This window comes from Taeniopygia guttata, chromosome 6, assembly GCF_048771995.1.
Source record: "Taeniopygia guttata chromosome 6, bTaeGut7.mat, whole genome shotgun sequence".
Lineage (NCBI taxonomy): Eukaryota > Metazoa > Chordata > Aves > Passeriformes > Estrildidae > Taeniopygia > Taeniopygia guttata.
The window spans coordinates 28,487,501-28,509,844 of NC_133031.1; the positions used below are offsets into that span (position 1 = coordinate 28,487,501).

General features: G+C 42.9%; 1 protein-coding gene across 35 annotated transcripts in view; it reads left to right on the top strand.

Annotated features, from left to right (window-relative positions):
- Positions 1 to 22,344, top strand: part of TCF7L2 (transcription factor 7 like 2) — a 172,946-nt gene that overhangs the window by 133,936 nt on the left and 16,666 nt on the right. For 15 of the 35 annotated variants that reach the window (XM_072931256.1, XM_072931251.1, XM_072931252.1 and 12 more), the window contains 4 exons: positions 11,813 to 11,945; positions 14,039 to 14,141; positions 16,751 to 16,837; positions 20,936 to 20,992. In XM_072931256.1, the coding sequence (XP_072787357.1) occupies positions 11,813 to 11,945; positions 14,039 to 14,141; positions 16,751 to 16,837; positions 20,936 to 20,992 (380 nt within the window). Of the gene's footprint in view, positions 67 to 723; positions 2,277 to 11,812; positions 11,946 to 14,038; positions 14,142 to 16,750; positions 16,838 to 20,935; positions 20,993 to 22,344 lie in introns of those variants that run through there. The other 20 variants (XM_030276406.4, XM_030276413.4, XM_030276414.4 and 17 more) reach the window with 6 other exon arrangements.

The following is a 22,344-nucleotide window of genomic DNA, read 5'->3' on the forward strand; positions in this document are numbered from 1 at the left end:
GGAATGCGCGCAGGGAGCTGCAGCCCCGCTTGGTCTCTCCCTGCCCTCTGCGGTTGCAGTCTCATGGTAAGGAGGGCTCGGGGCGCGGAGGGCGCGGGGCAGGGGCTGCCTCCCCCAGGCCCCCGCCCGCCTCCCGCCGCCCTCGGCCGCCCCGCTCCGGGCTGCTCTTCCCTAAAGCCCCGGGGGATCGGCTACCACCGATTCGGGGGAGAACTCGCATCCCGCAGGAGCTGGTTGTTGTGGCGGGTATTTGGGAGGGCACGGGATTAGGGAGCTCCCGGCGTCTCCATCCCATGTGCTGCGCATCTTTCGGGAAGAGCCGGCAATCCCGAATTCCGAGTTCCCTGTCCCGTTGGCTGCACTTTTCCAAGTTATTGTTGGTAAATGGTGGGGAACTGTCCGTCAGCAGCCCCGGGAACCGCACGTGGGACAAAGGCAGCCGCTGGAGTGTGGTGGCTGCTGTGAATAGAGGGAGGGAAGGCAATTAGCTGCCGTGTTGTTGGGGCTTTTTACTTGTCAAACTGGAGCCTCGTTGCTTTTGTTATTGCCGTGTAAAGGGAAATCGTGGGGTTTTGTTTTGGTATTAAGGGCCTTAGAGGTTGCTGGCTGACACTGCACACGCGAAGGCCAGAGCAGTGCAGGGAGAGGACCAGGGACGGGGCTCCGGCAGACAGAGACTGCACAGATTTTCCCCCGTTTACTTCTTCTGCTCCTCTTCTTTTTTTTTTCCCCGGGGCCTGGGTACCAGTTTGTGTTTCGTTATCATTTGTTATATTTTGTTTAGCCTGTGGCCCCCGCAGATTAAACTGCCGCTTAAAAGGCAAACTTGGATGCACTCAAGGTCTTCTTCCTTGAAACAGTTTTATTTTTACCCCTATATTTATTTGGTCCTGTTGTTTCACTCTTTGGGGGCGAGTGGGGAGAGAACTCGTTGGTGTGATCACCCAGATGTGCGTTGGGAAGACAAGTGTTTGCAACTGGTCTTCTCCAGTGCCTCGTCTGCAGCAGCGTCTGTCCCACATGGCGATCGCTCCCCGTGCGTGCAGCATCCATCAGTGTTGACAAATTTGCCTAGAAAGTGACGAGGGAAACAACACAGCCGCCTTTTCCAAATTTAGGAATTTTCCCTTTAAACCACCCTTTTTGGTTTTTTTACCTTGTTGCAGAGTAACTACTTTACAACTTTGGGGAGAAAGGATAAAAAGGAGATGAGATATTGACTCTTGGCAAACTCGGATGCCCGCGGTAGCCAGCTCAGATTTAGGAAGGGGGCATATTGCAGTGCTCATAGGCAAGAGCAAGGCACGGGGCAGAAGGCTTTACCCCTGCTCAGTTCAGCAATGCTCTCGGATGCCCCTGTTAATTCTCATTTAGGAGCAGCTTGGGGAAATACAGTAACCAGGGCACTGTATCTCAAAGTTCCTCTTGCATCCCTGTTGCAATAGGTCAGTGTTTTACAGAAATATTAAATACTAAAGGAAAAGGGAGGAGGGGGAGAGAACAGAGCTAATGGTAAAGGTCTGCCAAATGTCACCTCAGTGTTACAATGACAAGAAAATACACTTTCCTTACAGCTCTCCCCCTAAGAAATTTGTTTTGAGGGATTTGACAATCTTGCAGATAAAGTGAATGCTTGCTACACTTAACTGATCATGCTCCCTCACGGCCGGCCGGCGTTTCCTCGCCGCACTTAGTAATACCTGCGCAACCTGGCTTGGAGTAGCATTGTCATTGATTTCCAAAGTAACTGCTTTTTAGCTCTTGTGAACAGACATACCTGCATGGGGGGGGGCGGGGGGGGAGAGAAAGTCTTTTCCCCACTCCCTGGAAGGATGATGGTAAAGTGCTATATTGGAAAAGACAGGAGGCTTCTCTAAATTTTGATAACTGCAGCCGACAATTTAGAAATAAGACACTTCTCACAGCCAACATGACAGTGGATTTTGAGCATTCAGAAAACACCAGGCCAAAAAACTGGAGACATCTTGATCTTTTAAGACAGCTTTTCCAGTACTTTAAGTGAAGGGGGGGAGCGGGGAAAGAAAAAGAGAGAGAAAAGCTGCAAGGAAAATAATACAAAGCCAGCACAATTGGCATCTAGACAGTAAAGAAAAAAAGTTTTTGAGGTTAACAGAAGGAAAGACAAAGCTGTTATGTACCCGAGGGATGCAATTTTAGTGGGAATGGAAGATTTGAGTGGTAAAGGAGGAGCGCTTGCCTCTGGGTTCTCTCTCTTCCAGCAGTTCGGCTGCTGGCATCTCAATTTGAATTGCTGGGTGAGTAGCACTTTCTGCGTGCGCGCTTTCCGTCTTGACCATTGAACTTCTGATGTGACTTCTCTCCCTCTCCTCTCTCCCTCTCCTTCCCTTTCTTCCTGTGCGGAATCAAAAAAAAAAATAATGGGGAGGGGGGGGAGCGTGAGAACCCAAGCAAGGATCTCCAGCTGTGACCTTTGTTAGCGACATTGTTTTTATTTATTTATTTTGTAGTAATAATCTTTTTTAGTAGGGGGAAGCGTGACTTTTCGATGCCGCTTAATTTGCCAGCAGCGGCGAGGAGCGAGCGGCAGAGCCGCTGTCGCGCCACGATGGTGCAGCGGGACAGTTGTTGCACTCCTCCTCTGCGCCCTTCCCTCCTCCGGGTTTGGGGTTTGCTTGGGGAGGGGCGGGAGGGGGAAAGGGATTTTTCCCTCGTGCATCCAGGGTGGGATTGGGGTGTGTTGGCGGGGCGGTGTTTCAGAGCCCGGTGTGCAGCAGGTTTCGGGGGCTGATTCCTGGCTGCTGAACAATGGTTACCAGCGAGGGAGAAGCGTGTGCGCGTGTAGAGCTGTGTTACATCTGCAGTCAGGCAGTCACACAGTGACCATGACATCACTAGCTTTTCTTCTCTTTTTTTCCTTTGGGGCGGAGGGGGCCACTTCAAAGCTTTCTTCAGTTCAGTACGATATTTCCTAAACTCTGAAACCATGAAGGTAAAAATGTTTGGGGTTTTGGGTTTTTTTCTTAAAGGAAGAAAAGTTGATTTGTAGCAGGGCACATACGTTACAGTTCAGGGGGTTTGGAGATGGAATGGTTTAACTCTTGTCATACACGAAACGAGATTTTTTGGTTTAATTATTAAAAATAGTACGTAGTACTATTTATTGGGTGCTTTTGATCCTGTGTTTGGTTGGCAGTTAAATTTTCTGAGTTCTTCAGAAAGCTCAGCTGTAGTGTGAAAGGTGAAAATTTTAGGGACGCTGCATAAGAATTATTTTACCCAGGGATAAAGGAATATGAAAAATAAGACTGAACGCTGATAAATATGAGGTAACAGACGTTTTAATACAGTGGTTCTGTGTTTGCTGTCAGAAGTCCATGGGACTTTCTCCTATTATTATATATTAAAGAAAGTAAAGGTACCCCTCAGCCTGTTTTGTGTATTTCCTGTAATTGCACACAGAAAATAGAAACTTATTGAAGCATTCTACAATGCATCACATTTTCACTGTTGGTTTTGTGGAAGTCTTGAGTTTCTGCTGTTTCCTTTTCTAACTGTCAGACTTGCTTACAGAGTCACTCAATCCTTCAGGAGGATTTCTATCACTTCAGTACTCTGTGGTACCTTTGCCTGATCAGCTTAGTTGATTTATTTATCTTTTCTTATATAAAACAAGAGATACAATTCTGTAGATTTTTTCTAAAGTTAATTCATCTAAAAGGACAGTTAATTAGATGTTTCTTCTTTCGCTGCATCTTGTTGTATATGCAGGTTTTACAAGACTGGTGGTGAGATCTCACAAATATTTTACCTTCAGAGGAATTTTTTTTTACTGGGACTTGGGGCAAAAGGCCTGACAGCACTTTGTATATGTCCCTGTTACTTTTCTTCTGGAATACTTGCAAGGCGTTTCAGTTCTGATGGGAATTTAACATAACATTTTTAAAGAAACTTTTTTGAATTTATTCAAGAAATAATTGGTCTGGATTTACTTAATAATTGCATTGCTTAATTGTGCTGCGTGTAATGTTTTTAGCATATAAAAAAATGAAAACAATTTTTAGAGCCTTGTTATTTGTTAAGGAATTTAATATACATTTGCTACATGTGTTCCATATTGGTGTTGAGCACAGTCCGCTGTGAAAGCTGCGTTTTAAAAAGCTGTACTGAAAACTTCTCATCATATCTTAAGGCGTGTATGTGCATGGTAGTTTTTTAATAACGCTGTTATTACTGAAATTGCCAAGTACAAGAAAGTATAGGCATATGTGCTAATTTTCTTTCATTTCTTGCAGTTTTTTAACAGCCTCACATTCAAGTTCTTGCTATAGACAGAAATCAAAGATACCTAATAAAAATCAGGAGCTATTTCTTTTACAGTACATATGTCTGTCTAGTGCTGAAATAAGTGGTTTATAAGCAAGAATTAAAGCTGTTTATAATGAGGTATTTCAGAGAATGTTGGGCAGTAAATCAAATTGCATCACTAGGTGTTCACACAAAAGCATGGAGCAAGGTCTGTTGAGGCAATTATAAGCGCTATTTTGCTTATATTTGCTTTTTTCTCTGCTTCTCATCTCTTAATTTTTGTGCTTGTGTTATTGCTCTGTGCCTCTCCCCTTCCTACCCTGTTTGTGTTCAGAGACCTGCTTTGGTTTCACCCATCTCTTTGCTTAGTAGTTGTGCATCCAGCACACCTTGTACTGGTATGGATTAGCAAAAAGGTATTTTTCAGTTTTAATGTAATATGTGCCAAGTGTTTTTGCTGTTAAAATGAACGAAGGCTTGCCTGCTCTGCAGAGATGGCATCTGTCTAGGAATTAAAATTAACTAAAGTATGCAGAGAAAGCACGGAGTGTTTGTCTCATTGGGGAAGAAACTGCCTCTCCTTTTGTAATGGAAGAAATAAATCTGGGTGCTTTATTACCTGAAACTTAAAGGGACTGAGCATTATTCTGTCCTATTGGTATGGGAAAATCCACCTGTTGATCAAATAATCTCTAATGTTGATACTCAGTGTAAGGCTTGCCTGGATACATGCAGGCCACAGTTCTGGGCTATAGATGATGTAACTGGTGTGTGAATTCATATGCTGAAGTGAGGCAGAGCAGGTGAGAAGAGTGCTTTCTCTTTATCAGTGAAGCATTAAGAGAATAAGTAAGGTAAAATCTGACTGCTGTAAATGTAATTCCAGTGTTGCTGAAGGATCTCAAATTATACACTTGTGTAGCAGGTGCTTGTTTGGGTCTGACCTGACATTAGAGTTACACCACATTGTCCAAGACTACAGCACTTAACTTGTATTTAAAACCCCAAGTTTCTTTCTTTTACTTAAAAAAAAAGAAAAAAATAAAACCCCACTCCAAATACCATAGTAATAAACTTTCAGCCCACAACAGCTTTGAAAGCTGAGTGTGAGCACACTTAATAATGTTTTACTACCAGTGTGTTTTATCCTCCTGCATCGGAACTAACAGGCGGTAATTAGATAGCTAAACCCCAGTCCTTCCCCTTGTACACTAGAGGATTTGGCGTATGCTAATTGTCACCAGATCATTTCACATAATTGCCTTTCGGCGAAATTAAGTGGAAATTTCCTGAACATCTTAAATCCTCATTTCCCCACCCCCTCCCCTCAGTACCTTCGCACCCTGACAGGAAGGATGTGGAAAAATGTCAAGCACAGTGGCTTAGCTCTCTAATATTCAGGGGACACTTCATCTGAGTAAAAGAGGGGGGAAAACCCCAAATTATTCTTTTCATGAATGAATTGCTGGACACTTAGAGCCAGGAAGCTGATTTTGTTGTTTTGTCTGAGAGACTGCTAATAGACCACGGGGTTTTATTGAAAATAAATCCAGCAGTTCTTTTATCCAGCAGTTCTTGCAGGAGCAGGTAGGCACTAACTGGTCTGGGGAGTGGTCAGAGGGGGAAGGGGAAGAAACAGAAGGCTGCAAAAGTGTGTTTGTGTGTGTGTGCCCATTTTATTTATTTTTTTAAATTTATATACTAAGTGTAGGGCAGTGGGAGTTGTTGCAGGATTTTTGGGGTTATTTTTTAAGGCTCTGCCTGGTGAGGGTATTGTCCCAGCGCATGGTTGTCAGTGGTCCTGTCATCATTCGTGTGAAAGAAGAAAATGAGCCTTTTTTTAGCAGGGTGAGTTGTGATTATCAATGGAGGCCTTGTCTCCTGCTACAATGGGCAGTTAGCTTAGGGCAGGACCTTAGGCAGGAATCAGCTACATTAAACTGAGAAAGGGCTCAGGCCACTGTATCAGCCATAAAGGAGCAAGGGGAAGTAGTTTTCAGAAATGCTTAGTCAGGTGTGAAAGCATCCTTAAAAAAATAAATTGTGACTTCACTACTGAAACAGGGCTGGGTAAAATTAAATCTTTGATTTTTTTCAGGAAATGCTTCATCACTCGTGTTGAATTTTTGAAGGGGATGAGTACCAAGTTGCATATAGCTGGTGGGTTTGGTTGGTTTTAGCTTCTCAGTTAACCTAAATGGTATGCAGTTTCCTTGGTGTAGTTTGGGTGCCACCCAGAGTGGCTGCTGATGTGGGTGATCCCCAGACCTGCAGTGGTGCTTGCAGATGCTTTGCTTTGGGTGGTGTTGACTCTGCTGGAAGTGGGGAAATATTTCAATATTTGCAGCAATATTTTGGGGATTTGCCTTTACTTGCAACTTAATTTCCTGATTTTTGTGGGGCATCAGGTTGGTGAGGGGGTGAGTGTGGTGTAAGGATGTCATTCCTAGGCAGAATCAGGGAGAGATCAAACTTTAGGAAAAATAAACCTCCTTTTATGAGCATCTTTGGAACTGCAGAGCAGTTCAGGAGCATCTTTAGCATTTCACTGGCCACAGTCAGCATAACTGCAATAACATCATCTGGAAAATACAGAGAAACCTATTTTTTAATGTGAACTGGTGTTGAATGGTACTCCTTGCTAAGCCCAGGGAGCATCTCCAGGAGGGCCTTCTAATTCAAGACCACTGCCAACCTGCATGCAGCCTGGAGGAGGGGAAAAGGCTGACAAACCCTCTTCTGTGCTGCTTTTGTTTTATTGTATTGTATTGGCTCATAAAGGCACTTTCAGGGCCCATCTTTCTTCAGCAGAAAAGGAAGTGGGGAAGAGGAGGACATGGCAAAAAGACAGGCGGAGCTCTAGCTCCATTTGTTTTCAGTGTCTGTTGATTAATAGGTTTTAAGGAGGATGGAGAGGAGGATGGAGAGCTCTCGTTCCTCTGATGGTGGAGGAAGGGGCCAGGGCTCCGGGGGTCTGGGTGGGAGCACCTGCTCAGTCCCTCCCGGTCGTGGGGGGTTGAGGGGAGCCTGGGGGGCTGTAGCACCTCCCTGCCTCACAGGCAGGGCTTGCAGGATATTTCAAAGGCCCCCCAGGTCAGGGAAAGGGGTGCAGCTACCTGGGCTATGCTGGCAGCTACTGGAGTTCCAGGCTGGGCTGGGGCAGGAGCATCCCTGCCCTCGGGATGCGCTGGGAAGGAGTCAGGGGCCGAAGGCTTTGGCTGCTGCGATGCTGCCATGGCACGATGGCTTGTTTTCAGCCTGGGTGGCTTTTTGTGCATGTTATCCTGGTGAGGGCATCCTCTGGTGTCTCTGGCATGTTTTTTTCTGACTTAGAGTTGATATGCTACTGTGTTTGTTTTTTTTTTTTTTACCAAAGCCATGAATTTGCAAGCAGAAATTGCAGTAGTAAACTCTTCCTGTTTAGAGGTTGGTTTCTCTTTGTGTGCTCAACAATACAATGTTTCATCTTGTGCAAGTCCTATGTTGCTTTCAGAGACTTAGGAACTATTGATTTATACAGCATGTATTAACTTCTTCAATAAATGGGGAGTATTCATCAGTGGGGTGTATTAAATTGGGCTGTATACACATAGAAGCATCTTTCATCCTGTTAATGAAATGTCCTTACCATGCAACAAAGACTAATACACAGCAATTTATACACACAATCCCCTGCAGTTTAAATCTGAAGTTAAGATAAGTTTTTTTGTTCCCTAAAGGCACCTATCAGAACTTAGTCTATATGGATCTCAGTACTCCTTTCAAACATTCATCAGTCCAAAATTTGTTGTGGTTTTGGTGTGGAAATTTTTTTCGTTCTAGAGCTCCATTATTGTTTAAACTGATCTGTGTTTAGACACTCCCAGAAGCATTTCAAATTCACGTAGGGATGTTTAGTAGTAGAACCCCCCCTCTATGGGGACAATTTCTTCTGGTTGCTTCAGGCAGCAGTTACCAAGAAAAAGCAAACTTCTCTTGTCTTTTTGCAGTTCTTTAGCATGACCTCTAACCTAGCATATGAGACCTCAGGTTTTGGTGGAGAGGGGTGATTTATCAGCAGAAGGCTTGGTACTTCTTAGGTGTGGGGATTTCTCTTTAGAAATCTCCACTTGCTCCTGTCCTGTTACCACATGTCCTGATGCTAATCTGTGTGTACCAGGGCAGCTCCCCTTCCCATGCCTGACAGAGCCATAAATGGAACTCTTCAGCTTGCAAGAGAAATGCCTGCATCTCACAGTGGCTCTTAGCTTAAAAGTGCCCTTGATAAAGTGCTCACAAATGTATATTGGAAAATACTGCCTTTTGCAGGGGGATGTCTAAAGTCATCTAATGGGTGTCTCCTATTGATGGCTTCTGTGGCTTACCTTTCATTGCCAGTGGATGGGGTTAGGACCACACTTGTTACTCAGGCAGAGCTCCCATTGTCTTCAAAGGAAGATGCATCTGCAGGATTAATCCCGCTCTTTCCCAGATAGTCCTTTATTTTTCTTTTCCAATGAAGCTTAGTTAACTTCAGGAACAGTACTTTTAAAGAGCAGCTTGTTTAGCATATTACAGATGTTTAGCTTGGCTTGCAAATTGTGTGTGCTGTTCTGAGGGGAGTTATGGTCCCTTTCCCCAGTGTGTGTAAACAGTGAAAAACAGAATGGAAACCTGTCCTTGGGTAGTGGTACAGATGCAGACTGACTCCCTGGGAAGTGGATCACACTCCTCTGTCCCAGAGAGCATATTTTTGAGCATGTTTTGACAGTTTCTTCCTTTCTCCTGGTACATTCTCCCCCCACCTCTGCCCCAGCATCATCAGAGTGTCAAAAGAGTATCCTACCCTGGCACATTTATGTGAGTGGTTCATTTGAGTGCATGGTAGTAGCCTAAACAAAAATTACTTACCGGGGAAAAAATTACAGACTTAAGGTTCAAACTCTTATTTGTTGATTTTTATTTTTTTTTCCTTTTGCTTTTTATTTGTCTCGGAAACACGTTAAATGCAATACATAATAATTTAGCAGTTGTTCTGTTTTGTGGAGATATTGCGGGCGGTCTTGGTATATCAAAGCAAGGAGTGGTGGTGTCCCACAGTTTACATGTAACCCCCTATGGTACATCTGGCTTTGGTGATGGAGCCATGGCAGTCCAGCTTTCCTCTCACGTGTTGTTTCTTGTTTGTCAGCTTAAGTCTGACCCTCTAATGTTATTCTACTTATTTTTTTAACTAACCAGCGCCAGTTTCTGTGAAAATAAGCTCTCTGTGGAAGACAGCACTTGGTGTCTGTCAGGGTCTGGGTGAGGTTTACAGTGTTGTGAAGATAGAGTTGGGAGAGCACAAAGCTACAGCATGTATTAACTTCTTCAATAAATGGGGCCACACTGTGGGTCACCTAACAGCAGGAGTTCACACAATTCTTGGCCAGAAAAAATAGCTCTTATTGGAAATGATCATTTTTGTGAACCCCATCAACTGGTCATTTGGCTTGTAATGTCATGTGTTGTTGAGTAGATGCCAGCTACTTTGTGTGGTGTGAAATATAATTTGTTAGGTGAAACCCCTACCAAAGCTTTCAGTTACTTTTGGACTGCTTAGGTTGGTTCACTTGAACAGATTTCGGTTAGAGCATCTCCTTTGACTTTTTGAACTGGAGAGCCAAATCCTCATATCTCCTCCTTATGTGAAACCATTATGGATCTGTATGGCCAAAAGTTGTCCTTGGCTGTTCAGCTGGCAGATCTGACCCACAGCCCAGCCAACACAACGTGCTGTTAATCATTGCACTGGCTGTTGTGACCACGATCTTTCCTGTGTGGTGGCCACTTGACAGGGGGGATCCCCTGTGCCAAATGCTTGGTGGTGGAGAGGAATCATCCCATTTAAGGGTGGCAGAAAGAGATGAACATGGTGAAGAGCACAGGAGAAGCTGTGGGAAGCACAGGTACAGCTCTTGGCTGGCTTGTTTTGGATGCACAGTTTTTTCTGCAGTTATCAAAGCAGTGAGCCCAAATAGCCACTTATGGCAAGTGCTGGGGCAGCCAAAGGGGCTTCATTTGGCCAAAGCGTGGTGGAGAAATTTCTTGTTTATTCAGGGAAGACAGATGTTTCTTTTCCTTCTTGCTCCCAGTTTGTCATCCCTCTTCCTTCCTCATAGTCTAGAAGCTCGTTCCCAAAGAATAACTGAATTATTTTTGAATTGCTTTTAAGGGAAACTCAGAGCATTGGAAGCCAGATCAGATAATAGCAATAGCTTGTCTAAGGTGGCTTAGACACGGTGAGGGTGTGTGCATGTGTTTGGGGGTGCTGGGGAGTGAGCAGTGGGCTTGGAGCCATCTTGGAGCAGGAGGGTGAGCAGGAGAGTGCTGGCAGACCCTGAACAGCAGCGGCGCTATCGCGGCCACCGTGGTATCACTACTTTATTTTAATGTGATTCCTTTTACTTGATGTTAATGCAAGTTGTTCCTTACTTAAAGTAATAAAAGGAAATGAAGACACATTCTAAAATGAAACCTGACTCTAATCCATTCATCATCTAATACCAGCCTCTTTATCTTTGCTGGTACCTAATCTGGTTAAATGTCCCTGTTGTAGGATTTTAGTGAAAATCCTCTATGGGGAATAGGGTTTTTTGCAATTGGATTACTTGCAGTAAATGGTCCAGCGGTTCAGCTGGTTTCAGCTTAATTTTTTCTTTGTGATCTTGTAAGGGTAAGTTACAGTTCAGCCTGCCTTTTTCTTTCATTCATTCACTCCTTTTAAATTTTTTTTTAATTGTTGTTGAGAAAAATATTTTTTTCCCCCAGAGCTAGGAATGCGATGAGGAAAACCTCATGATATCTACGTGATTATTCCCCCTACAAGAGTGTTAATTTCAATGGCTTTATCTGGGGGGTTTTGCCATTATTTATATAGCTGAATATTTTAGTAGCCTAATTAATCAGTATCCAGTTCCCATTTATTAACGCTCTCTGATGAATTGATAATTAATCAGCTCTTCTAAAATATATATATAAAATATGCAGGTGATCGCTTGTCAGCTTAATGCTTGCTGATGAAGGGAATACTCCAGCACTACAAAGGCTTTTTATCTGGAGTATTTGCAATGAGCAGTAAAATGCAGAACTGAGACTGAGGACAGGAAAGGGAAAGGAAAAGACCTACAGGTCACTGAGCATTTGGGTCTCTTGCTAATTAAATGGGGGACTCTCTCAGCCCCTTACTGAGGAGTCTGCCTGCATCTTGGAGGTGAGGCACAAGATTATAAAATAGAAAGGAAAAATTTTAAAGAATTGCTGTTGCTCCGTACAGGAGCATGACAGGTCAAAAAGATTAAAGAACCTCAACAGCAGAGCGAGTGTGTGAGGAGGTTTTAAGCAAGAGGGTGGGAAAACTGCAAGGGTGACACCAAGAAGGAATCTGGAAAAGTCTGAGGATCACACTGAAATCCTGGCTACTCAGATTTTTGTATGTCATACCTCATGCTGTAGTGGGGGGATGCCCAGCACTGCTCTAACAGTGTCAACCTTTTTCTCTTGACAGTCTAACAAAGTGCCAGTTGTGCAGCACCCACACCATGTACACCCTCTTACGCCGCTTATCACATACAGCAATGAGCACTTCACACCAGGAAACCCTCCTCCACACTTACCAGCTGACGTAGATCCCAAAACAGGTAGGTGGGAAGTATTTTGGGGTTTCTTTTGAGAGTGGGTAGATCTTCCCTTTTTGGGAACTGGGGGAGACGAGTGCAGGAGAATGGATTTCCCATGCTGGAGCACCAAAGGGGGCATGTAAAATGTCAAACCCAGATAAAATACTTTCTTTTTAAGCCAATTAGACTTCAGAAGGAAACCTACTGGGTGAATTTTCATAGAGCTTCTGCAGAGTGACACCAGAGTTGCATGTGTGGGGTCGTTTGCAGGAGTGTTTCTTTCCAAGCATGATACCCCACCTGGTAGTTCAATCTACCAGCGCTTGGTTTGCATGCATGACCCAGAGAATTAAACATGTACATTCTGTGATCTGCACTTACAAAATTGCAGCTGGAATTTTAAAGGTGGTGGGTCATGACCGGTTTCAAAATGAATCTCTTTTAATTCCCCAAATCCCATTGTTTCTGTGTCAGGAGTTCAGCCATTTTTCTTCTATAATGTTGAATTTTCATCCACTGTAACTACTTAGCTTCAGCTTTACACTTGCAACTCTTTTCCCCAATGTGAGCCTACCCAACTCTAAGTTCAGCCTGAAGGGCACTCTGCTTGAATATAGAGCACCACGTAAAATCCTGACTAGATTTATTGGTGTTACAGAGTAGAATTTACATGTTATTCTAACTTTTTAAGAGTCCCTTTTTAACCTGAGGTCCCAAAGAAGTCAAACAGTGTCAATCTTATTTCTCCAGGCTGTACTGAGTTCCTAGTGACAGTGGTTTTTGGTTTTGTTAATCCAAACCCCATTTAGTTAATTGGGAAGTTCATCAGAAACAGAATTCATGTCAAAGGAATCACTCTGTGTCAGCTCTAACTTATGCAGATAATTTATCTAAACTCCAGCTCTTGAATGAGACTGTACATTAGCTGGTTGTCACTTGATATGCTTCAACTGGGGCCCCCTTTTAATTGTGCTTAATGCTGACTTCACATGGCTTGAAAGGAATCCATCTCACCATCCCTGGGTATTGCAAGTGAATGGCATAGTCAACCTCTCATTTAAATAATGGTAGTACAGGGAATAGCTTTTAAATGGCTATCGTAAAACATATGATTAACGTCTGTAGACTGTTTACTTTTCTTCTGTGAACATTCTTTCAAGTGTGCAAATAGCTCACTGGATGGTTAAAGCCCAGTTAATCTGTTTGGGTTTTGTAATGGAGAAAAAGCAATGTCTGCATGAAAATGTCACACAAGGAGATTTAATTTAGACATTAAAAGCTTCCCAAGTGATTTAAAAAAATAATTTGTAGCCCTGAATACGTACCCCTTCTTTTTGATGCTCTCTGTTTTAATTTTGCTTCTGCTGTGTAATTGTGCCATGGCTTGTTAATTGAAAAACCCAGCTTTGTGCCCCTTACTCCTCTGAGTAATTCCTATTTGCTCTTAAGGTAAGGAGCACTCATATTTAAGGCTTGTGTCTGGAGCTGGTTTCTGCTTTCTGAACTGTACCTCATCCAGAGAGGATGGGTGAGCTCTCTATCCTCCCCTGCACACCTTCAACATCTGCCCCTGGTTTTACCAAACATTTCCAGGGGCCCTCACTCCACTCCTGGTTTCAGAAAAGCTTTCCCAGGTTTGCTTAAAAGCAAACATTATTTACAATTTTAATGACTTTTAAACTTGTTCTTGAGATTACTTTGGAATAATGCCATGTTATTGAGTACCCAGGCACCACATGGGTAGGGCCTGTGGTCTTTTGGCTAACTTTGAAACTAAAATAACCATGAAGTTGTTGCAGAGTCCATCTTTGTGTTGAACATTTAAGAGAATATCTAGTATAGCATCACACCAAAATTGTATCTGAGACTGCTGAATTCTAAATAACAAAAATAGTTATCTCTGACTGGAGAGGTGACTGAGGGAGTGAATAACATCATTCTTTCTTCTTTAAAAAATGAGAATGTGAAAAAGCCTTTGAAAACTCTAAGTGAAGGCACAAATATTGTAATAAAAGGAAGTTGACAGAAATTTAGAAACATAGGCGTTTTTTTCTTTATATTTTATTTATTTCCACATTTCAGTACTGACGCTGCTTTATGTTCCTTTTCTATAGGAATTCCAAGGCCTCCACATCCTCCAGATATATCTCCTTATTATCCATTATCACCAGGCACTGTAGGACAAATCCCCCATCCGCTAGGATGGTTAGTACCACAGTAAGGAGTTCCATTTTTTTAATTTCTTTTTTTCTTTTTCTGATATGTAAAACTTCTGTAAAAATATGTATGTTCCTGTGTGTGTGTGTGTGTTGGGATGAGTTTGCTTGCCAACTGCCACTTCACTGAGTGTTATGAATTTACCCACCTCATGAAGGTTAATTAAAATATATGCCAGGTCATGTGGTCATGAACAAACCTGAGCAGTTAGACACAGCTTTTCATGTCATCCCAACCAGCCGACAGCCCATGAAGCATGAATTTTTAAACCCTTCTGCAGAAATGTCCTTTCCTTGTTATTGCCCTTACACTGCACCACATAAGTTTTTCTCTGATTTGCTTTTCTAGGGGCTCAGGGTGGTTCTCACAGACCCTTCTTTTTTCACTAGGGCCATCCTCACTACAAATTTGCAATTTTAAATTTCATTTGCCTTATATATTGAAAACCCTTTTGTTTTTCTTATGAAACAGTAGAGCTTTACATAGGCCGGTGTGCAGCATTCCTAGTTGAGATGCATCTGGGCAGTTGGCAATTGGCATCTGAGGAATGGAATTTTAAACAAGAAAAAGGAATCAGTTTACTTTAAAACTGTCTAAGAAAAAGGCAATGGAAAGTTAGTTTGGGGTTTTGTTTTATTTTCAACATCTCAGATCCCACTTGCAGAGCCTTGCTGGCTATGAGGTTTCCAGCAGTAATTGAGTCCTTATTTTCTTTTTTTTTTTCTTATGTTGCCACCTCTCAATAGGTTTATAATACACTTAAGCCTGCCTAAGCCTTTTGTGTAGTATATTTGATTTAAATGTTTATAAAATAATTTTGTATTGCTGGATACAACAGTCCGCTGCATTATAAATCAAGACTGTTACTCTGCTTTTCTCATGTAATAGGCCTCCACTGTTTTGGGGTGATCATATTTTGTATAGAGATGAATTGCCAAAAGTTCAAAATAGTTTGCTCCTGCTTGAGGTTGTTTGGCCAGCTGTGCTGAAATTCCTCTCCACAAGTTCCTCCATGAGGAACTGGATTTGACAGCACATAGGAGAGCAGGGCAGGGCAGGAGGTCACAAGGAGAGGTGGTGGCATCAGAGGCCTTGGAGGCCTTTCTCAAGCATAAAGGTGTTGATGCAGGAGAGGTGGAGCTTCTGGCCATTTTGCAGGTTGCCCTTCCTTGTGGGTGGTCATGCAGCTATTTTGGGTAGAGGTTCTCCCACCCTGAGGGTGGAGCATGTCCATTGCCTCTGCTGAATGTTGCTTCTCCAGAAGAGCACATCATGAGCAGAAGAAAAATCCAAAGCATTACTCCCTGAAATCTGAAATTCCTCCTCGTTTATGGTGATTTACCTTTTCCAAAGGACACCCTGAACAATTGTAGACTGCATGGAGCTCCTTAGCTCAAGGAACATTCTCAACATTTGAAACAAATACACTCAGGTAGTGCCAAAAGTCAATGATAAGAAAGACATGAGAGCGCAGGGAAGAAACTCTTCACTGACCTATACTCCATTGCTCATGTGGGTGTATGTATTTGTGCAGACCTTTGTTTGTCCTCCTGGACCTCATGGCATGGCTGCCAGAGCACTTGAATGATGCCATATGTGGCCAGTTTCACCAGAGAGGTGCTAATGGCCACCTCTGTCGTCCCTGCTGCTTCAGAACAAGTCAACACCATGGTGTGCTTGCCTACCACAGCTCTTACAGCTTCTCCCAGTGATTTGTGTTGAGGGGTGACACCCCCATCACACTGGCTTTTGCTCTAGGAGAGTCGCATGGCCAACTTCAGAGAAGTACCCCAAGTTTTTCATTTCCCCTCTCCTTGCCACTTGCACTTCACCATCAACTTCCCAGCCCATTTACCCTCCACTGGCCTGCGTGTTTCTGGCGTAGTACCCACCCCAAACGCATCCTGCCCAGTCAGATGATGTATTTGAAGGACAGATGAAACGAGCTAGCCAGCACAGACAAACCTCCATCAGAAAAAGTTGTGTGTCTTTCATGAGGATGCTGTTTTGCATGTTGCTGTATTTTTTAATTATTGTAATGAAGTGTGATTGTCTATTGGTTACCCACAATACTTCTTGGGGACTCTCCCCCGGTAACTCTTGTCAACACTTGTTAATCTGACAAAAGGCTACAAATTAAGCTCTGTTAATTTAATGTTTTCTCACCGAGATCTAAATACCGAAAGAGGCCCAAAGCGCAACTGAAGTCCTTTGATTCACTGTACTTTATTTTGGTATAAATTTACATTCATTATTGTTTTCCTTTGGATGTGTAGCCCTCAATTAGTGTGATGGCTCCATTAAAGCAAGCGAGACTTCGCCTTTAATTATTACAACAAAACACCTAGTTTCAGCTTGGGGAGAGGGTCTCTATTGACATAAGCAGAGGTTATAAAATTTAATTAGCCATTCCTATCAGATTTATGGCATTCAAATTGTTCTGTGTTTCTTTCCTTTGATCCTTGCTGTACAATCCCCAAGATTTTTGTTCTGATCAAATGAGAATAAAGCTTACTGTGCAGAGAGAAGTTTTTTGTTGTTCTTTTTTTTTTTTTCTTAAAGCCCTTTTTTTCTTTCTCTCATTCTCTCTCTCCCTTCTTTTTTGCCAGGCAAGGTCAGCCAGTGTACCCAATCACAACAGGGGGTTTCCGCCACCCTTACCCAACAGCTCTGACTGTCAATGCTTCCATGTCAAGGTGAGTTCAAATACTGAGGTCCTAAATCAAGAGCAAATGTAGCTCCTCCTCCCACTCTCTGTAGGAGAGAGAGCATTTCGTCTAGGCAGCAGATTTCTGAAAGCACTTTAGTTAAACATCCATCCTTAGCTTTTTGGTGGGGTGGAGGAGAGGGTGCCTTCCCATGTGAAGAGAAGGTGGTGTACTAATGCTGTCATTGGGCCTCAAGAATTTGTCTTAGAGAGGTGGAGGAGTGAGAAGCCACCTTTAAAAGCCAAACCAAATGAAAGAGCTGGGAGAATGTAATGTTGAAAAAGCAAGAAGTTGTGGTAGCCTTTGCTTTCTCAGTGGCCATCAGCCAGAGCAGTGCTGTGTGCGTGGGAGGGAAGGCTCAGGAGGGAGGAGGACTGCTCTTCAGCAGAGTTGGGAGGAAGGTTATTGTGCTGTGTTTTCCCCTCCCAAAGCTCCAAACACTAATAGTCAACATAAAAGGGCCTGCCTGACCCTCAAAAGCTTTAGAAGTATATATTTCTCCCCCTCCCTACCTCCAATTAATTCCATCTAATTTTCCAGGGGCTGCTAGTTTTATTTACAAACTGGTTGGCAGCACTATGTTTAAGTAATCAGTAATTGCTCCTAATGATAGTTTTATTTTCTGTTCATCTGATTTTCAGCCTGGTTAATTAAATCGGTGGAAGTTTAGACTTTCCTGATGGGCTGAAACAGCTAATCCATTTTGATGATGGCACATAATTAAATTAGCATGCATTACATAGCAAGGTTCCACATCTCTTCCCTGCTCTGTCCCTTCCTCTCCATCTCTGCAGTTTAACATGTGACCGTTGGTGCATAGATGATCTAAGGAGGAAAAGACTGGTGAGGATGGGGGGAAGCACACCTCACTGGGAAGTGGAAATCTGTACCTAGGGCTCGTGAATGAATGGGTGGGAAAACAGTGTGGTGTGTGCTTTAGATAAGTAAGCAAAAAAACTAAGAATTTAAATTAAAATGCTGGTCCAGCAAATAGACAACTGGAAAATCAACTTTAAAAAAAAAAGTGTAGTTCCAGAACAGAAAAAAATACTAGGCTGGGGAGAGAGCTGCAAATTTAAGCAATGGTTCCCTCCCCCTATTTAATCTTTTTTAATATCTATAAAAGACTTGCAGGCATGGTGTGAGGCAAAGTAGAGCTTGATTTAGTTTAATTATTATTAGAGAGGCTAGTCATTTGAGGGAGGGGGGAGATGTGGAAGCAAGGGGGGCTATATTCCCAAGATAGACTTTATGAAAGGTATCTAGTTAAAAAGAGTACACAGCAAATTAAATACATTATTGTGGTAATGGGACGACAGAAGTAGAGGTCTATTATACTTATGGCAGTTATAGGAAATGTAGGCTCCTTGCCCTGTTCTAGCACATCCTTTGATATTCATTCCATTCAGCAGCAGGGCCAGGACTTCTCAGAATTAAGTGATGGGTCATTATACTTTAAACACCATGGAGAAGCCTAGATTGGCAATTAAACAGCACTTGCTGACACTCGCTTGTGCCACCCTGTGACCCCCTTTAGATTGAGTTGTTGGAGCTCGGGGCCCTCAGCCTGCTAAATTGGTAGCAGGCACTTCTCCTGACGAGGGCTGGCTCTGAAATCTGCCGGCTTCAAAGGGAGCAAGATCATGTATAAACCATAATGTGGGTGCACCGTGGCTCAAAAAATAAGGCAGGAATAGATGAAATGTTACAAGTGCAAGGGGAAAATGAGAGAATAATGACAAATCTAATGCAACTCAAAGCAGAATTGTTGCACAGAAAAATGCATCCCACTGCTTGTGCATAAAATCAAGGCAGGCAGATGACATCCAGTTAACAGAAACATGTCAACAGTGAAGTAAAGTGAGAGTGAGTAAGAGAGAAGCCCCTGAGACAGCCAGGAACAAAAAATTAGTTGTCCTTAACAAGTTAAGACTCATCATTATATTCTGGCTTGGAGCCATAAAAGGAGACAGTGGTGTATAATGAGCTGCTTAGAATTTTTAGGGTGTTTATTGCAATTCATGGAATACTTGTCTAGAGAAAAAAAAATCTGGTGAATGTCTTAGGCGAATGTCTTAGGTGTGCATATACTCAGGGAGCCTTTCTTTTTGTCTCTCACAGAAGCCCGTACGTGTGCACGTGCTCAGGCACACGTGCTGGGGGATGAATTGATTTAAGGTGTTTACCCTTTGTTTCAGCCCAGAAACTTCTCTGGTTTCCTGTAGATGGGAACACCCTCTGGGCAAGCTGTGCTCTCATACATGATTTCATGTATGTTCTCCCGTGTCAGCCTGGGCTCAGCAGGGGGACAGCCCTTGTCCAGGTGTCTGGTGTGGTCAGGAGATTCCTGGTGGTGCCCATGCTGACCTCCAGACATGCTGGCCCTGGGCAGCTGCCCTGCAGGGCCCTGCTACAAGCCCCTGCTGCAAACCTTGCCTTTGCTGTCCTGGCTGTGCCCCAAGTCAGCACAGACCTCAAACCTCACCCCTCCATCCACAGTTTTCCAGAGCCTTCCTTCAAAAGTAGTTCCCATCTTTACCTGCATTATGGTGTGGATCTTTGGAGCCTGTAGTGCTTCCCAGCCTTTAGTTCCCTAAGCTTAGAAATTACTGTTTGTTAGTTAAAGTGTGCTTATGAATAGCTTATACAAGGTTAATGGGTGACTAATAGTGATTTTTCATAAATGGTTTAGACTGTCAAGGTAGTGTCTTAAGGTTGTTTTAACCATTTACTACTCTTAGTTGTTGCTTGTAACCATTCCACACTCATGTTGTATGCTTGTACTATGCCTGTAAGATCTTTTGGTCCTTCATTACCCCTCTGTAATATGCCTTTAAGGTAAAATGAGACAGGGCTAACTGAGTGATGGGCAAACAGTGGACCTACTATGAAAAAACAACTGCTGTGAGAGGAAATCAGGAAATAATTTAGCAGAATTACACCAGACAAACACTGCACAGCAGTTAAGTGGTGGCAGTGGAAAATACCTTCTGTAATTGAAATTTCAGGGGAAATTCACTTTTGCTGAATGTAATTACTGAAGTTGGAGTGTAGCCAGGAAGTTAAAAATTAGCACCCTTCCCCTGCTCATATTGCCATGTGAGTGGCTGTCAACATGGAAATGAGCAGGCACTCAGATTTTGGGCTGGGCCCTCATCCCACCAGTGGAAGTCCATGGGATTATGAGAGCAACTCTGGGTTCTGGAGCATGTTTTTATAGCTCTAAACATAGGAATGGGTGTGTAAGTCCAATAGGCAGCCTTGTGAATTGGACAGATTCAGTATGAAAATGTGAATGGTCATTGGTAATGAACACAGCACTTCCTCGTGGAAACTGAAACCCTGAAAATAACCACTGAGCCTGTTGATGAAGGCTGCTGTTTCTGGAGTTTAGAGCCCAGTGAGTAAAATATCCCAGCTGAGGTCAGTGGAGGCTTTGCCATCCTTCAGGCTTTCACACAATGTGTGTATGTTGTGCTCTGTACTTAGATTTTCTCCCTGCTGGTACATGCCCACTGCACTCCATGCTGAGCCCTCATGTCAGACCAGCAGAGCTCTTCCTGCCTGCTCTCTGAAGGAAGGCTTTTCATCTCCATCTTCATCCTTCACTGTCCCCTTGTCTCTGGCCTAGCCAGCCCCAGCAGTATAGTCCTCTCTGAAACACTGGGTCTTGTCTAGGGCGGTCACTTGATAGGATGTGCCTCAACCTTTTATCACTGTGTTTAGACTGCATTCAGCGAGGTCAGGTTTTTGCCACCAGTTTTATTTTTGATCATATTTGTTAGGTTTTGTTTTTTTTAAATCCAACTCATACTGCCAGTTTTTAATGTGCATTGTACCATGTTTGAAGGTCCCAGGCTCTGTATGAACAAATTTTAGGTATGTCCAATCAAAATACATACACATGGAAGTAGAGAAGGAACAGAAAAAAAAATACAAAGGCCCAGTTTGTGTCTTGCTGATGGTGAGCAGTTCTGTGGCAGAACTTGGACAAGGATGCCAGTCTCCTTTGCAGCCTCGACATTGTCATCTGTTCTGACCTACCATGAACCAAATTATATCCTCAAATGTGTGCTTCTCTCCCAGCTACTTTTGTCAGAGAGTGGGAAGGCACTTGGACAATCCACTTGGCGATTTGTGTCTGTGAGTCTTTAGCAGAAGTAGGAATGACCATTTTGCTGCCCATTCTTCTCTTCCCTTGCCATCCCACCTTCCTGCCTCCCTTCTCTCAGTGCCTTTGTTCATGAAGAACTGCAATGCTCTACAACTTGAACAATTTCATATTCTCCCTGTCAGTCCTTGCTCTTCCCACCACTGCCTTCAAAGACAAAATAGTTCTGTCTAACCACCCTGAGTACAACCAGCTGATAGACAAAAGATCCTCAGAGCTTGTAGTGGACAGTGCTCTTGTTCATGAAAGTACTTCTGTGTCATCTTGTGAATGTAGAGAATGTCTACGCAGTCATAGGGGTGGGATTGTTAAGTTTGGTATTGGAATTTATAAGAGGGGAGAGAAAAAGATAGCCCCACTATATTTCTGATGCTTATACACTGCGATATCCATAGCATATCACTTTATTTTAAATCTTGATGGATGGAAAAAAATCATTGTATATTGATGATAGAAGAAATAATTATTTATCCCATTGAGTGTTCCATAATCTTGGGTTACTTTACTTGGATCAGATTGTTCAAAATCTGGGGTGAGAGTGGGGATTTGCAGTGAGAAAAGCCCTTGCCAGATCACTTTAATTCTGGTGTTTTGAGGAAAGTTACTTCTGAAACATAATTTTAGGCTAGAACCCGTTCCCTGGAAACCTGTTGACTTATAGGGGGAAGGCAGTTAGTCATGCTGTGCTTTCCTCATTCACTGCAAAACCTTTCTGAGACTGTTGAGAAACAATGATATAAGTCAATCCTGCTTTTAAGAAGTTTGTTCATTTCTGTTAAAACGTAAAAAGTCTGAATGATTGTGCCATGTTTGTGCTGTGATCCCGACCAAGCAATTAGATTCATGCAGAAGGATTGCATATCCCTCTGAATCCACTTGCAGGACCGGGATCTGTCTGTGTATATGACCATAACCCATAAAGCTGACAACATTTTTTTCTCTTTATAAAGGCTAGACTGTTAAAGCCTTTCTAGGCTAGTTTAATGGATCAAAAATTCCACAATCTTCCACCTTCTGTTAAAGCAATGTGGCTCAGAGATTTATTAGACACAAAAATATTTTCTTTTGCTCCATCAACAAAATGTAGCTAATGAGGCATCTATAAGTATTATCAAAAATGCATCTAGAATGTGTTGGCATTAATATTTTATTTTGCTGTCAATATAGAATAAAAGATGTCATCCTAAATTCGCAACATGATTCAAAACTATAAAAATTGATTCCTTGGCTGCCACACATAATTTCTTAGCAAAGCAATGGACTGGTGGATTTTGTTTCAGGTAGCTGAAATTCCACCTTCATATAAGTTCATCCAGTTGAATTC